This window comes from Nilaparvata lugens, chromosome X (genome assembly GCF_014356525.2).
Source record: "Nilaparvata lugens isolate BPH chromosome X, ASM1435652v1, whole genome shotgun sequence".
Lineage (NCBI taxonomy): Eukaryota > Metazoa > Arthropoda > Insecta > Hemiptera > Delphacidae > Nilaparvata > Nilaparvata lugens.
In genome coordinates this window covers 21,750,076-21,768,613 of record NC_052518.1, presented here as the reverse complement: position 1 = coordinate 21,768,613, position 18,538 = coordinate 21,750,076, and the positions used below count along the sequence as shown (strand labels likewise).

General features: G+C 36.6%; 1 protein-coding gene across 4 annotated transcripts in view; it reads left to right on the top strand.

Moving 5' to 3' along the window:
• LOC111056476 (bone morphogenetic protein receptor type-2) overlaps positions 1-18,538 on the top strand; it is a 227,279-nt gene that overhangs the window by 33,536 nt on the left and 175,205 nt on the right. For 3 of the 4 annotated variants that reach the window (XR_005573289.1, XR_005573290.1, XR_005573288.1), the window contains exon 14: positions 1,139-1,307. Coding sequence is in view for 1 of the 4 variants with exons in the window: in XM_022343840.2 (XP_022199532.2) it covers positions 1,139-1,307; positions 14,147-14,394 (417 nt within the window). In the remaining 3 variants the exon portion in view is untranslated. Of the gene's footprint in view, positions 1-1,138; positions 1,308-14,146; positions 18,298-18,538 lie in introns of those variants that run through there. The other variant, XM_022343840.2, reaches the window with a different exon arrangement.

The following is an 18,538-nucleotide window of genomic DNA, read 5'->3' as shown; positions in this document are numbered from 1 at the left end:
ATGTCCTCTGAATCTGTACCCTTTTTCTCTCCATCCGTCTGCACCGCGTAATCTGTGGTCTCTGCTGCTACAATTGACTCTCCGTGCGTACTCTGTGGTCACACGACCGTTGGATTCAAAACTGCAGTCTGCTCGGTTGAGAAAGGAGACTCAGTCTTCGAAAATTTCCCCCCATTTCTAATAATGTTCAAATCTGCACCACTTCACTTCCTGGTTGATTGACAAAGGGGGCCCAGCCACCGAAAATTCCCCCCATTTCTAATGTAAGTTTTTAAGTGTTTTCAATCTATTTATATCGTGTCTCCTGTTTTAATTTTTATAGATATAAATATATATATATATATATATATATATATATATTATATATATATATAAAATGAAAAATAAATTTCATTCAAGTTCAATTCTACAATTCCTTTCTCCAATTTTAGTCTAATTCTTTTTTGATTTCTAATTTTAAATCTCCTCCTTTCTATCAATACATAAGCTACACTTTTCCTTATTCATAACTCACTTAAATACCGTTTGTAACCGCCCCCTAAATACCCCATAATGTCCTCTGAATCTGTACCCTTTTTCTCTCCATCCGTCTGCACCGCGTAATCTGTGGTCTCTGCTGCTACAATTGACTCTCCGTGCGTACTCTGTGGTCACACGACCGTTGGATTCAAAACTGCAGTCTGCTCGGTTGAGAAAGGAGACTCAGTCTTCGAAAATTTCCCCCCATTTCTAATAATGTTCAAATCTGCACCACTTCACTTCCTGGTTGATTGACAAAGGGGGCCCAGCCACCGAAAATTCCCCCCATTTCTAATGTAAGTTTTTAAGTGTTTTCAATCTATTTATATCGTGTCTCCTGTTTTAATTTTTATAGATATAATATATATATATATATATATATATATATATATATATATATAATATATATATATATATATGTTTATTTTTCTGTGTGGCGAAAAATAGCGTTCGCACCACGGGCAAAAATGTTTTCCGGCTCTCAATCTTTTCTAGTCCTCGGCCTACGGCCTCGGACTTAAAATCTGATTTCGAGCCGGAAAAGTCTCATTTTCGGCCCTATTTCCCTATTCATTGTTTCAACTTGGAACAAATGTTTACAGAACTCATGTTTGTGCAGGCTGATGCTGTACCATTAGTGGAGAGGTCGATGAAACATCAGAATCAGCCTTGCTTGTCACCGTTTGTGCTTAAGCCGAACAATGTGCCCCCACCAGGGTTCATACGCAAACTCCTACACACGAAGAAGTCGAATATACTACATGCCAATGAGGATTGCTCCAGTAATAGTGAGTAATTGAGAGACTATTATTCATTTCTTATAACATCAAATAAGTTTATCATTGTGATTTTCATGTGTTGAGAACCTTCCCAAGGTTTCTCTTTTTTGACTTATCCTCTGTCTTATTTTCAGATGTTCAGGATGTAATTATAAATTGAATAAAAAATGTCCACAAAACATATGATTTTGTTGCATTCTAATGTATATATTTTTTTGCTTTCTGTAATTTCCAATAAAAATACAGAAGGATCGAAAAGTCGTGCTATATTATTAAAAAAGATTGTAGGACAAATCTATCGCTTACGATAACTTTTTTTCACTTTTGGCTAAATTATGATCACTTTGTTGCATATTTCAAATATGATTATTCATATCTGTAGCTCTAGTTAAAGGGAGTTATCAGCACTCTTCTAAGCAGTATTGTTACTTTTTCCACTAGTTACTTTTTGTTACAAAGTGCACACTTTTTGCACTTTTCGCTAAATTATGATCACTTTGTAGCAAATTTTAAATAGAATAGAATATCTTTATTAGCTTCAATAGAATATCACAATTTGACATATAGGCCAGTCAACACAATAAAAATAGGGTTTATACAACACAACAATAAATAGCCACAGTAGGTACTCTGGACTCAAATTCACCTTATTCATATGCAATCCTTTTATTTATTCATTTAAAAATCCCTTGAGTAAAACTTTTTTTCCATAAATTCTTCAACAGAGTAGAAGTGATTATTTACAAGGAATATTTCGAATACATTTCTAAACCTTCTGTAATTAAGCTGCCTTATTTCAATGGGAAGCCTATTCATAAGTCTGATCGCGGCAATAGTGGGGCCCTGATCTGTCTTGTGGAGTCTGCTTCTTGCTACATTCAAAGATCAAAGATTGACTAGATCTTGTATTATGTGTGTGTGTGTAGAACTTCTCAACTCCATTTTATCGGGATTAGCTTTTAAGAACAGTAAGCATTGTAATATATATATATATATATATATATATATATATATATATATAATGAAAAGAGTGTTAATATATGCAAATTATTGAAAATTTCTCTACAATGCTCACGAAATGGAGCTCTGGAAATGACTGACAGCCTTTTTCTGCATTAGAAATATATCTTGCGCTTGTGCTGCACAACCCCAAACTATTAGGCCATATTGAATATGAGAATGAAAAATGCCAAAGTAGGCCTGACGAATGCCATCCTGGTCCAGCTCACCACAAAGTCGCTTGAGGGCAAACATACTGCTGCTCAACTAATTTTTCAAACTAGCAATGTGATGAGTCCAAGTTGAGTAGAGTCTACAATGATTCCCAAAAAATTCTGAAACTTATCATTTGTTCTATTGAATACAGATCTATTTTAAACCCCAAGGGTGATAGTAGTTGTTTTATCTGCATTGAGAAGCAGCTCATTAGCATTCAACCAAGTTTGAACTACCTTCAAATTAGACTCAGATAGTGCCACAGCCTGAGTGTCATCTGAATGCTTATTGAGAACTGTGGTGTCATCTGCATATAGGCGCTCTTACCATCTACACATACATATTGAGATCTGCTCTGCAAATAGCTGGAGAATAACTCCAGGGCTAATCCTTCAACCTGTAAGTGCTTCAACTTTGCTAGCAGGATTTCATGTGATACACATTCGAAAGCTCTACTGAGGTCGCCAAATGACACAGCAGCAGAACATTTCTCTCTAAACAGTCCAGAATTTCTTCTACCAATTTAATCAGCGCATGGGTGGTTGAGAGGCCTTTCCGGAAACCAAACTGCGTAACACAGAGCAAGTCATTTTCCTCAAAAAATATACAAAATTGCTTTCCAAGTAGAATTTCAATTATTTTTGAAAAAATAGGGACTAAAGCAATGGGCCTAAAGTTTGTAATCTCCTCATGTTTGCCCTTCTTGAAAACCGGTATAACTTTAGTGATTTTGAGAGCAGTGGGGAATTTCCCTTCAGCAATGATTTTATTTACAACATTTGTGAACGGGGTTAGAATACAATCTATAATATTTTTTATTAGAGCATTGGACAGCCCATAGTGATCCTTACTGTTCTTTGAAAACATATGCTTCACAACTTCTAAAACACAATTCTCAGTTATAGGCTTAAATCTAACTTTTGAATACACTCAGGAATTTTCTTCTTTTCTAGTAGCTTAGCTGCTGTTACTCTATAATTTTTTAAAAGTTTTTTCTTAATTTCTTCTGCTGTATTTACAAAAAACTAATTAAATTTATCAGGAGATATAATTATTTATCTGCAGTAGCTCCTCTTTTTTTGTTTACTCTTATTTTCAATTTTCCAAAGCATTTTAGACTTATTTTCCGAATTTTCTATTGCCGATTTCTTTGCATCTCTTATCATTAGTCTATTAACCCTTTTTTCTCTATTATACAAACATCTATAATCGGAGTGTGTTCTAGAAAGAAAGTACAGAAAGTCCAACCTATTTTTCTGCTCTTTCTACTCCAGAGTGTACCAGTTACTTTTATTATTTGAATGCTTAGCTGTTCTCGAGTTAGATTTAATTTTCTTAATCATGTTGAAACTTGGATCATGATAATATATCACGGTATTTAGAAAAACATTAAAGCTAGTATCCACATCTCTATCATAAGTTATATATGACCAGCTCTCCTTCAACAGGTGACATCTAAATACATTAATACTACTCTCATTGATTTTTGTGAATTTTCTATTGGTCATATCAGAACACTTTTGGTTAACACTTTTTTAATAGATTCACTGCAATTTACTGATTCTATTGAGATAAGCTGACCTAAGTGGTCGCAACATTTTTTTTTTTTTTTTTTTATCACATTACTATTGCTATCTAGTCTTGAGACTAATGAGCAAATTTTATCAAACCTAATTTACTAATTGTATATAATATGGACTACAGTGAAACTCTCTTTAGAATTTCTTACTGCTACCTACTAATAATTATTATGTACATCTATTAACTGTACTACTTAAGCTAGATTTCACTCAATCACTGCTCTGCTTTTTCACTAGACACCACTTTCACTGCACACCAATTCAAATGGTTTCCTTCTTTTCAGTCTCCGCACCAACCCTCCGTTGTCTAGCAGCTGGATTGCTTCGACGTTCGTGTGTTGGTGGAGCCGTTCTTCATGACTTTCTGCATACCTTTGAATCTCACAGGATACCATGTTGACTCCCAGGTCCCTATGGATGTCGCTGTTCCGCACATACCAGGGAGCATCAACGATGTTTCGGAGCACCTTGTTCTGGAATCTTTGTATGATGGTGGCGTTGCTCTGTTTGGTGCAGCCCCATAGTTGTATTCCATAGGTCCAAACAGGTTTGAAGATCTGCTTGTAGAGGAGCAATTTGTTTGGTATTGAAAGTGATGAGTTTCTTCCAATAAGCCAGTAGAATTTCTTGTATTTTATGTTCAGTTCTTCTTTTTTCTTTTTGACATGCTCTTTCCAGCGAAGCTTAGCATCAAGAGTCATACCTAGGTATTTAGCTTGATTTTCATGTGGTATATTAATTCCATTGATGTTGATTGGAAGGTACACAGCTCTCTTGTTGGTGAAGTTAACATGAATCGACTTTTCCTCATTGAGCTTCATTCTCCACTTTTTGGTCCAGTCTTGTATCTTGTTGACAGATTCATTTTTAATAAACTGTATCTCTCTTTTCAGTTCCTGTGTGAGAGTATTCAGTAATCTTTTATCTTGAGGAGAACGTGAATGCTGCCACCTCCTTCTAGCTCTTCTTTTCTCTGCAATCATTTCTCTTATTTCCAATGGATAATTATTTCCTACTGTTCTTCGTTTCCTAGTCTGCGGAGTATTACACCAGGCTGCCTGTTGTATATCAGTAACAAATTTTTCCAGCTCCTCATCTATTTGATCTGCAGTTGTTAATGGTGAATTCAGGTTAATTCTTTCCTCCAACACTTGCTGAAAGCCATCCCAATCTGTATACTTATTAACTAGTGTGGGATAATTATTTTGTTTTTGTAAAATAGTGTCACTCAACTTCAGAATAATTGGAGAGTGGTCTGAATTGAGATCAAAACTTTCCTCTACTTGCAAATAGTTTACTGAAATGTTTTTGATTATGAAAAAGTCTATGAGATCAGGTATCTTACTTGTATCTGTAGGCCAATAAGTTGGTTTTCCAGTTGAAAGAGATTCACATCTTGACTCTCTTACAGCTTCGTAAAGTACCTTGCCCTTATGAGTTGTTAATCGTGATCCCCAATGAATGTGTTTTGAATTGAAGTCACCGCCAAGGATAAATCTCGTTCCCAACATATCAAACATTGATAGATGATCTTCTTTTCTGAATGAATATCGAGGAGGACAGTAGACAGCTGCAACTACAAATCGATAATTAACTGCTTCCACACATACTCCTATCAATTGAATTCGTTCAGTTTCTAATTTAACGTGTTCATTATGCTGAATGCTCTCTTTGATTATGATTGAACTCCCCCCTCTCGCAACATTGTTGGGATGTAAGGCGTGGTAGGTCCTGTAACCTTTAAATTTTATGTAGGACTGTTTTGTAAAGTGAGACTCAGAAATGAGACAAATATCTACATTATCTATGTTTAGAACTGCTTCCAATTCCAGTTGTCGTTGTAAGAGTCCATTTGCGTTCCATTCCATTATGTTTAGTGAACGAATCATTTTGGTTTTTGTTGTCTATTATTGTCTAATTTCTCGATGCGAGATTGAAGGGATGAAATTATTTTCTCTTGTTTATCAAGTTTAGATAAGATGAGCTGTAGGATTTGTGAGGTGTCTTTTACTTCTTCATTTTTCTTCATCTGCGATTTATTTTCTTTGGATACGATTTCGGCGAAAGTCATTCTCTTTTCTGTGGGCCTACTTTGATGTTGAGTGGGCCTACTTTGAGAATTAGCCACATTCCGAGCCTGAGAATCGACAACATTTTTTGATGTTATATTCTTACTGGCTACCCTACTCGAGTTACGTATTTTTTGTAACTCAATTGCTACAGAGCAACCACGGTAGCTTGCAGGATGAGCTTCACCACAATGAATGCATTTCGGTAGTGCTTCACTAGGTTTCGTACACTCCTTTGATGCATGTTTTCCAGCGCACTTCACACATCTGGCCTCCTTGTTGCAATAAGCCTGAGTGTGGTTGAAAGCCTGGCAACGCTTACATTGAGGTATTAGATTAACTTTCTTCAATGCTTCAACTTCTACTCTGCAACCCAGAATATGTTTAAGTTCAAAAACCTTCTTAACATTCTCTTCTGCGCTGAACGAAACCATGAACATGTCTAATGGTTCTTTAGTTTTCCACTTCAACTTATTCACTACATCTACCACTAGCAATCCCTTAGCCTTTAAGTCCTCCATTATGGATTCTATACTACAGGAGTGATGAAGTTTTTTTATCATCACTCTTATGGGTCTCACCTGTTTGTTTTCATACGAGTGCCAGTTGAAACCATCGTTGATTAATTCTTTTGTAATATTTCTGTACGTTTCTGAATCTACTGAATTTACTTTGAAAGTCTCTCTACTCAAGAGCTTTATTCTAAATTTTTCATCTGAAGTCACTTTTTTCAAACTTTTATGAAGAGACTCCAGGCTCTTTATACCATCCACTATGATTGGTGGCGGTGGCGTTTCTTTCTTCTTGTTCTTTACTTCCTCACCTTTATTCTTCTGCAATGAGGTGATTTTGTTCAACTGACGATGGTTACCAGTAGGCTCATTCTTTGGTTCAGGAGACAAAGTACTATTTAGTTTCCTCTTCTTTGTAGTACGTTTGTTACGGGCCCTGATCCACTCAGTCTCTTTTGCCAACTCCTCCTCATTAGTTGAGTAGTTTTCAGCAACTGCTGGACTGCATGGTTGTTGAATGTTCTGTTCTATTTTTTGAAATCGCAATTCTAAGTCTTCAATTCTCCGCTGAAGTTCTACGTTGCTCTTCTCTAGCTGCTTTCTCTTCTCATCCGACTCCTTCCAGGCGATGAAGAGTGCATGCTCGGCGGCTGAATGGAGCTTATTTGATTTAATATAACGATCCGGTGAACACTGGATCTCTGATGGTTTGGTGGTGTCCATGTTCTCGATGTTGCTTTCCTCGTCTTCTTGCTCTTCAAACTCCGGGGCAAGAAAACTGGGTAGTTTCAACAATTTTCCACTTGACGTAGCCATAGTCAATAATTTGCGAACATACTTTTCGAAAAGCCCTCGTACTCACTCACGATCGCGGAAACGCGAGCGCGAACGAAAATTGAAGGCCGCGCGAAAGTAGGTCACTTCGATTGCATAAAGACGGCGGATTTTAACCGAAATTTGATGCAATGTTTTGTTCCACTTAAATACCGTGAACAATCAACTGCTGACTCACTACTTCTACTGCACTACACTACGAGTACGTCTGCACTGTATGAGAGCTAACGCGATACTGGGTCGCAACATGGCAGTTACTTATTTGTACACTCAAATTGTCTTGGAAGCTGGATGCAAAAACATTATCGAGACAGTTGGCCCCCCTAGTCGGCTCATAAACCTAATTTCAAATCCATACATACTGCACAAATTAACAAAGAGTTCTGCCTGCTTGTCATTTGAATTGAAATGTAAGTTGAAATCCCCACATACTATTGACTTTCGGTTTTTCTTATACAGGTTACTAAGAGCTAATTCCATTATTTTAGAAAAAGTTTCAAAATGTCCTTGACTACGATACAGTAATGACTATATTATCAATATTTGAAAATTCTACACCTTCTAATTCGCAGTCCAGCTCTACAGAAATATTATTTATGTATTTTAATGATTTTTACTGCGAAGGTCTATATTTTGAATAAATGGCTACCCCACCATGCATTCGTGTTGTGCGGCAGTATCCAGTAACTAATTGTAGTTGTTTTAGATTAGAATTTACTTGCAGTTCAATATCAGTCATCCAATGCTCAGTCAGACATAAAATATCCAGTTTTTTATCCACAATGATTTGCTCAATCAGACCTACTTCATTTGATAAACACTGTACATTCTGGTGGAGAATATTTATATTTCTGCTACCTAAAATATTTTTTATACTTCCTTTTCCAATTATTGTCCCTGTAGCCGATCTACTGCTAAGTGTTGTACCCCCTTTATCAATACTTAAAATATCCCTTCACATCACAGTTGTCAACGCACATGCATATAAATCCTAAACACTTTCCAGACCGTGAACAAATTCCACGTTCTGTGTTGTTTTGATCGTGTTGATCAGTTATAGAGATATGTCTAAAAAATTCCTCGTAATGTGATTGAGCAGTTATAATGTTCAAAATTAAAGAGTCATTCACGTTTCCCGCTTCACTTAGTACTACAAAACGATGATCACCGCTGTTAGTTGTTGAATCTTTTGGAGTGAATGAGAAACATTGTAGCTCCTGGCAAGTGGGTGAGATTCCACGATGGAGTCATCATCAGTAACCGCCTCAGAACGCACCGCAACACTGTCCTGGACAGATTCAATTTCTGTCGAACGGACCAAACTCCTACTTTGAGCAGCTTCATATAAAATCCTTGAGTTTCCAATACTTTTGAAAATTTCCTCGCAAATGATCTTTTTCCCCATTCTGCTATAGTGAAGTCCATGTCATGTAAAGCACCTGCGTTTCAAATATTGACTTGTGTCTTTGAGGATTACATTTAGTTTTCCATTATACTTTTCCAATATATTTCTGATAAGTGAATTGGCAAAGTAAAGTCATCGTTGTCATCGTTGAGGGCAGTGTTGTCAAAACGATATGGAATCGTGTGTAAAATCACATTTGTCCGATTAGGTAGAGAAAACAAAGCATCAAGGCCTTGCATTATAGTCAGCTGACTGGGTTCATGCGCATGCATGTCGTTGCTTCCTGCCAGAATGACCACGTAGTCTTCCTCAGTCATATTTTTTATAAAACACTTTCCTCCCTCAATCACCTGCTTTAATTTAGAGCTAGACTGTGTGTGCACAAAGCAGTCATAATTATTATCCTTAAGTGCTTGAACATATCTGGAAAGGTATCTACCCTGACTATCAGATAATATCACTATTTAATTTCGCTTTTTCATCCCCGACACAGACTTATCAACTCGCCTGGGTTTATTACATGGAGGAATGCTCATTCGATCACATTGAATTTGGGATGCTGGCCTGTGAACCTGAGCAACAACCTGCAGTACATGAGGTGTCGAAACAGACAATTCATTTGATGATAAAACAGAAAATCTATTCTCGTTCTCAACTGACTTAATATCCCTCTGCATTTTTCTAGGCTTAGCTGTGTTGCTAGGTGTTATAAAACTTTTATCTTCAGCTGTGAATTGTTCTAAATCTGAATTTATATTCTCACTATTCCCTGAGAAATTATTCTCAGTTTGTATCAATTCTATTATAGCATTTTTAGTTTTCAACTTGTTGATCAAATCTGTCTTGGTGGCTCCAAGATACTCTATATGCGATTTTAGCGAATTCAATTCTACCTCTGCTCTCTCTTCGTTGCACAAAGAATCCTCGAAGCATTCCATCCTCCTGTTCCTTTCAACATCCTCTTGTCTTGACAACTGTTTATTTTCTTCCGACAAAACCTCTAAGTTGTTATTCAATCGGGTGTTATCGGATAAAGAGTCGTCCAGCTTACTTAGAACTCCGACTAAATCTGGGATCAAGTCGATTATAGCCTCACTGGAATATTTCTCTGCCAAACCTGAGAGAGTTCCTCTGGTTCTTACTGCCAAGTCTATTACAGTTTCATTAGATAATTCATCATTCAAATTATCAAGATCAGATTGAACACCTCGAATCAAGTTCATGCGTTTACTGCGTGTAGTCATTTTTTTTATGGGAGGAGTAAGGAGTATGGCATGCAGGATAATACAGGAAGGAACACAGAGGATATTTGCCGAGAGAGCTATCAAGGCAAATTAAGGAAGCTCCTGAATATTGTTGTGGAAGGAATAGGTAGGATTCAAAAAACGCCCGCCTTCTAGTAGACCAATGACAGCGAGAGTTGGCTAGCTGATGAGAGCGCCTGTGCTTTGTCATGGAGACAAGAGGACGCTACTGTTGCTCACGCCGGTCGGCTATTCTTGTCAGAGTATGAAACAACAAACAAGATAAGATTCTTGTTGTCGGTTCCGCAATTCGGCTAGTCAATTGATATGTCAATCAAAAAGCGGACCGGTAAACAGTTGTTTTGTCACGATAAACAAAGCACAGCAGATGATGATTGACATGAACAAACAATCAAAATAATGGGTTAGCCTAGCACAGTGTTTTAAAAATCACGAATCACTACGCAAATACTCACAGCTCACACACTTTACTGGTAAGAACTCATAAACAAGTATGTTTAGTTAATAGTAAGAGTGAATTTAACACATCTAAAAAATAAATAACTTCGAAAAATAAATTTCAACAATTTTCACAGAGCCAAGTGCAGTTGAACTATTCTATTCAAGGTAGTCTTGCCAACTCCAAATAATATGATTATTCATATCGGTAGCTCTAGTAAAATGGAGTTATCAGCACTCTTCTGAGCAGTATTGTTACTTTTGATACTGATTATCTATTATCTTTGTCTATTCTGTTTTCGATTGGAAAACTAATTTAATTATTTATTCCTTCCTGTTTTCACAAGTTTGCGGGCTTCTATTGAGTAATGAGCGTTATAACTATAATTTCATCAGAAATAGTCTGTATTCAACAATAGAATTTATTCTTATCAGTAAATCTTGAATCTTTTCACTCCAGAAATTTTCAGATTTTTTCGAGTTGATTTTTTTTATGAATTCAAAACTATCACAGTCAATATATAAAATCTGAAAAACTATTTGATATTTTTTTTCAAGAATTGATTTCTCTTTTCTTTAGATTTTATGAAATCTCGCAGCCAATCAAAAACATTGAGCCTCTCATATTGAAGAAACTTTTAATAGCTCAATGTGGGATGCTCTATTTCTCTGAAACTCATTTACTGCACCTATAGTGTCTCTATTACAAATACTTCGCTAATACTCTTCCTGGTATTTTTGCTTACACAGCCGCAAAGGTCCACATTAAGTTCACTTATTAATGGTTGTTTTTAGCATTCTAGTATGTAAGGGCCCCATCAATCTGATATATCTAGTGAATTTGTAGGGGAATATTCAGTAGAAAGCTCTTCGATCGAGATCTCGACTGGAATGTAACTACCGGTACATTATGTCTATGTGGACTGCTTCTACACTTGCATATTGTGTAGTCAGAGAGAAACCCTGATTAGAAATTAAACTATCGATGCGTTCAAGTGATTAACCTTCAAGACAATCCTTATTAATAATATCCTATTATAAAAATTCTATGAAATCTTCATTCAACATTTTTCTTCAACTATATAAGCTAAGAAACTTCAATTTAATAACTCATGACCTTGAATCAAAATTATAACTGCTAATAGATTATTTCAATCTTGACTAGATAGACAAATATCCAACTATAAGACCTTCGACTAGATATGTGCGATCAACTATCTAGAACCGCTATATATGAACTTCATTTCACAAGATATGTGTGTGTGTGTGTGTGTGTGTGTGCGTGTGTGTGTGTAATAGGGCCTTGAGGTACAGTATTCACATGGATGTTCTGTACTAATAGCTGTAGATAGGCATTATTATTATAAATCTATATTTAAAAAAAATAATGGAAGGAAACTATAGTGAGATTCACGTTAGCATCCAATTAACATTGGTTTGCTATCTTTGTCAGTTAATAGACAAAGCAGATAGCTCCATCTTTTCTACCTCCACACTACTGCCAAATCATTTGTTGAATATGAAGAAACGTAATCACTACCAACATATTCTTTTTTAATTATGAAAACTTATTATTAAATGATGAAAAAATATATTTGAGATGGTGTTGAAAGAACATCACACAAAAAAATGTACTGGAATAACTTGAATCACAGCTTTCCAATATAGAAAGTGTTGGAAGAAGAGAATTGACAATCCTGTTGCTCTATAAATTCTACTGCCTTTATTACTTGAATCTCATTATAGTTATTACAAAAACCTATAAAGTGGCCCTATAAAAATAAAATTCTATTATTGACGTTTTGGTGGCTCTTTTTAAAGCCTACTAATTCAGGGTGTGGCATCATAATGTCCTCATTTTAAATGCTTACTATTCAGTTAGTTGATGACTTAGCGGAATGCTAGTAGTCACTCTCGAGAGGGGTGGTTTAAAAGATCTGTTCTTGCAAAGTTCAGTCGCCATTATGTATTGGAACGGCGAGGAGCGGACGTTCGCCGTTCAGGCTTACTTTTCAAGTGGCTGTTTAGTGGTTGCATCAATAGCAACACTGCATCCCTCAGTCTCTTTTATTGTAATTGGAAGATTGCAATGGAGTAGGTGAGCGATACGAAATGGGTTGTTATCGACCGATGTAAAGGTAGCTCTAGGTGTATTAAATCCAAAATACAACATATGTCGAGTTGGGTAATTATGATTTAGCTGTGTAAAAATTTCTGTACGATTTGGTAAAGAGATTTAATGTAGATTTGTCTTATGTCAAGACCAGGAATTCGGTGTAGAGTTGTTCAGTAGGAAATCGGATATTTTTTATTTTAGAATATTATTTTGATGAGTGATCTCTGTGTGACAACTAGTGGATGCAGAGCGGCGGCCGAGACTCCCCCCCCCCCGCCAGTACACCATACTTGTGCAACGACTGCACGTAGGAACAGTAAACAATCCTAAACTGACCCACTGTCAGCACCCCGCCAAGCTGCGAAAAGGCGTAAATGAATTTTCGGAGCCTTTTTTAACTCCTTGAATGTGTGGAACCCAGACAGTTTATAGATGTGATAGCTTATGATCAATTATTACACCTAAATATTTGTATTGATCCACACGCTCTATAACATTGAGCGAGGAGCGGAGGGCCAGGAGTGGAGGGCCAGCCGTCTCGGAGCAGGGTCACTGTCACTTCTGAAAAATATTGGCAGATGCTTGGTTTTTTCTATATTTAATGTTAAGGTATTCTGCTCCAACCAACGTTTGATTTTGACCAAGTCTGCCCCCGCCTGTTCGTAAGCTTCGTCTCACTAGCAGCCAGATGACACCACTGCCGCGTCATCAGCGAAAAGGAACAACCTGCCACCCGTGGAAACTTTCTCCAAATTATTGATATATATCAGGACCCAGTGTACTTCCCTGAACCCACTCCATTAGTCTTTCACTGTCAATGCTATTTATACTAACGTATTGGGTACGGTTCTTCATGGCCGGCTTGATCTTCTGATTTGCGCCCGTGATTCTATCTGAGGGGTTTTTGAAATCCAATATCATGTGTTCATGTCTATGTGAACCGTCCGAAGATTCTCCAAGATTTAACGAACAACATACGGGAAGAAATTGCCAAAATTACGCATGCAATAATTGAAAGCACAAATACTAGAAATAGGTACTCGTGTAGGTACAAGTGTATCCAGAGTGGGGGGTGTCACTTCATGATATACTCTTAAAAAGTGTATGAAACAAAACTTTGAATACATTCATTCTGAGATGAAATTACTTTTCTGACTGAATGTGTTTTATAAGGTTTTGAAAAAAGAAATTATGATGCCACACAATTTAATTATGAAATTAACTACCGATTGTCGAGTTTGGCGCATTGAATTGTTTGTGCAACAAGTGTGCAAAGAAGTTATTTATCAGAAGTGATACGAGGGTCATCCGGAAAATTCTAGACGTTTTGGAATTATTATTGATGTTAGGTAGACATGGATATTGGATACTCTATGTAGTTTTAGATAGACATTGATTTCGATGTTGGTTGCAGCGGCGTTGAAGGTGACCGTTTCTCCATTTGAGAAGCACCAGGGCAGTAGCAGCAACACCAGTAACAGCACTAGTAGACCCACCAGCCTGCCCCTGGAGCTGGGTGAACAGCAGACGGTGAGACAACAGCTGTCAGCACGCATCAAGACACCGGGTGATGTTCCACCGTCTGTCAGACGCAAGTCGCGGGCGGCTCGGCTCTCTCTCTACGACGATCGTATCATGGACCAGTCAGCTGCTAGTTTCTGAAAACCTGTTCATAGCTGATTGGTATTTGTGAAGCGACAAGTGTGGCAACACAATACTTGCAAAAACAGATAGAATATTAACTACCGACTGTTGAGTTTGGCACATAAGCTGTTTGTACAAAGAGCTTACTTCTCAGAAGCGATATGAGGGTCATCCGGAAAATAGCACCCGTTTGAGAATAATAAAGTATCATATTAACAATTATTTGCATGTTTATTGTAAAGTTCATACATTTAACAATCTATTTCTCTACATAATATCCTAGCAAATTTTGATTTTTTTATCATAACGTATATTAAAACCCAGATTCATTATTCTTAGTTTTCAAAAGAATAGGAAAAATATGATAATTGCAAACAAATTACATTTTGATTTCTGTTATTTAAAAAAAATGTTTATCTCTATTTTAATCCTTCCCCATGTATAAATATTACTGGGAATAAACATTTATTGTATCACATGTTCTCTGAAATCCAAAATGTATACTATCAGTATGACAGCTATACATCAATCGAATATAAAACATTTCATATTGGTTTTTGGCTCTGCATATAACTGGGAAATTGTTTGTTGTTTCAAATTTTAATTTTATGTGCTCCAGATTTCAACAATTCATTTTGATTACCACAGCCTACAACAAGTAAAAGCCAATGGTGCATGTTCATCAAATATTTTGTATTCGTTTGATGTATGGATTTCATAAGGTATACCTTTTTATGAATTACTGAAAGAGGGCATATCTACACTGACAGCGGCGGAAGATTAGTAACACAATAACCCGTCACATGTTATGATAAATGCCTAAATTTGCTTGTAGATTATTCAGAGAGGTATGTACTTTCCATAAAAAATGTATATAATTGTTAATATGTACTTGCTACTTTTTATCCATTCCCAAACGGGTACTATCTTCTGTATGACCTTCGTTGAATGTGAATCACCGTCTATCGAGTTTGGCATATTAGCTTTTTGCAAAGTGTGCTAATAAAATATAAGTCAAAAGAGATAGAATGTGAATTGTCATCGTCTATCGAGTTTAGCAAAACGTTTTCGCTCTCGTTGCACATACAATTTTTCCCACCACTATTGATTATCGAATAATCATAAATTATTATTTACTGATAGAGAACTTTTGTACATTTTATAGGTTAGATTGACAAAACAGTTTAATCAGTTTAACAGTTTTTTCAGTTTTAATTTGAATGTTTAAAAGTCGACAGTTTAACAGTTTTTTTTTCAGTTTTAATTTGAATGTTCAAATGTCGAGACAGAACATTAAGGTCTATGTGTATTTCATACCCCTCAAACCCCATGGAAATTTTGGTCACCATCTGAAATTATATTCTGGCAAATTCCTTAGCTACGACTCTAGTCACTTAGCTACTCTATGGTTCTAGTCAATCAACAGCAACCAATAGCAGCCGCGCTGCTAGAATCGTAAAGTCGTCGCTAAGTAAGACCCTTAAGCCACTGATCATGGTTAAATTTCATATAATGTTGGTGTAATCAAGTGGGCCCTAGAATTGTAGATGATAAATCAAGAGTATCAAATATTTGATTATTGATTTCATTATCGATGTACGACCCACTTGCAAAGTCAATAGAGTACGGCAATCAGCTGTTTTGTGAACATATAACAGATGAGTGAGTAGCTTTCCAATCGGGTGGTGGGAAAAATATTATTAATTGTTGATTTCTTCTTTGAAATCTAATATTTCGAGTACAAATTAAACTTAGTATGTGGGCTCTTTTCAACTATGAGGGTAGGCTGATGAATAATGAAAACTCAATCAAATGCTGGTTGATCTACGTCTGAAAACTGCGCAGAAGTGTATAGGAAAACAACACTGCCATAAGTCATCAGGCGTGCTCATATTTCAATAAGCTGTGGGGTTGCCATGATTCCGCTAATAGAATTCACTTGTTATCAACAACTTGTATTTCATTCGGATCTTCACGTTATAGTCAGTCTATAACAGTGGTTCCCAATAGCTAAGGTTTGAATGTCCGGCTTGATGTTAGTGAGGTTCAACCGCAGGTCTCCTTTAAGGCAAATGTCCAATCTGTTTCTTTGCTTTGTGAGGAGCTGAATCCTTTTTCACACAGATATGTTGAAGGGAAGGATATGAGGAGCGGCTCAACCTCTTTCCACAATAGTGGATATATCTCCATCACCTCTATCCAGGCTGATTCATACCCATTCTGTTTGAAATGGATTTTCGCTTCACAGTTGTATTTTAGATCGATGAATTCTGCTTGTATATCTCCCTCAAGCTCATCCTCGGCTTCAAATGAAAACGGATCCACCATCAGGAATCAAATCAGGAATTTGTAGTTCTATCAAATCATTGAACCTAGATTGCATGTCACTTTTCAATTGCTCAAGGTGCTCAGAGAAAATTAATATTTTATCATCTGTGATGTTCAAAATTTGGCTGTCCTCCGTTAAACACTTTTGAAGGGTTAGAAAATGTGTGAGCTCCTTACGGCTAATCGTGGTCTTCTGGATGTTCAACTTGGCAATGAATGATGAACATATTCCCATGGCTTTAATAAGAGTAATCTTGTTTCCCTGAAGCTTCATGTTTACTTCATTTATTTTTTCGAGGATATCTGTTAGATATGCGATTTCTAACTTATTCATTTTCAAACTCTCACTTAATTCTTCATCACTTTTATTGATTAATTCAATCACTGAATCAAATGATTCATAGAACCGGCGCAGACAATTTCCTTTTGAAAGCCACCTCACAGATGTGTGCAGAAGCAGCCTCTCAAAGGCCTCATCATTCTCATGACAAAGTTCGCGAAATAACCTGTCATTAAGTGAATTTCTCTTTATTCAGTTTACGCAAGTGATAACTAAATGCAGGGTCTCATGAAGAAATCCACTCAACTACTTTGCAACGAGATGATGACGATGAATCACGCAGTGGGTGGTTATGATGTCTGCAACTTCTTTTTTTAGATGAGCAAGGATCCCGGAATGACGTCCTGTCATTGCAGGAGCACCATCGGTAGAGCACGCACTTATATTCGCCAAGGGAATATTTTTCTCCTCAGAATAGTCTTTTACAACTTTAAAAATCGACGATCCCTTTGTGTCAGAATTAAGAGATTTTGCAAAGAGCATTTCCTCGGTCATTTCTTTCTCTTCATTGATGAATCGAACATACGATAACAAAATAGCTCTGTTATCAGAAACTGTTGACTCGTCAATTTGTAGCGAAAATTTAGTTCTTTTCAATATTTTAATAAGTTTTTCTTCAACATCTGCAGCCATTTCATCGATTCATCGTGAAACAGTGTTGTTACTCAGAGGAAGTGCTTGGCTTATTCTATTGCTGGAGCCCACACCAAGCATTATTTCAATAATTTTCTTAGCTGCCGGAAGAATAAGACTTTGGCCGATCATGTGTGGTTTTCCAGTCTTCGCAATAAGCAAGGCGACTTCATATGATGCAAGCAGTCATTTGTCGAGATCGGTTAATTGTTTTTTTGAATAGTTGATTCACTCGTGGCCGATTTTCAAGTTTGGTTTTGAGATTTTGAAAGAACGAAATTGGCTTGTTCGCTTTGTCACTGTGCAGTCTTGTCAAATTATCTTTCATTCGTGAAGGCTTCATAGCTTCATTGCTCGAAAATGTTTTATCACAAAGAATACAATGTGGAAACTGAATTGTGGTGCCCTGTGAACATTGGGCAGAGTGTGCTAAGTGCATAAAAAATTTGGTGACGATACCAACTTGCCTACCTGTGCAGGGTGTCAACGAAGGCCAACCAATAAGGCTACCCATAAGGAATTTGTACTGAAACCCTTCATAAAAAATCTGGTATGGTACACTCACACAACTTTCCTTGCTCATTGAACTGTAAGCCCCATTCTAAAACGAGAATAATTTAGGGGAATAACATGATGACGATTGGCGGCAACATATTTGAAACTACGATCAGACTTCTATATATTTGTATATAGTTGTTTTCAGAGTACTTTTTCCTTTGTGTAAATTGTGAAATTCGATGATTTTTTTAAAAGTCGTCAAAACAGCTGTTCTACAGATGAAATATCTCGACTATGTGTTCTTTTTATGAACTGCTCTACCTACCTACCTCATGCACGAGAACGAGGTTACAAAGTCCATTT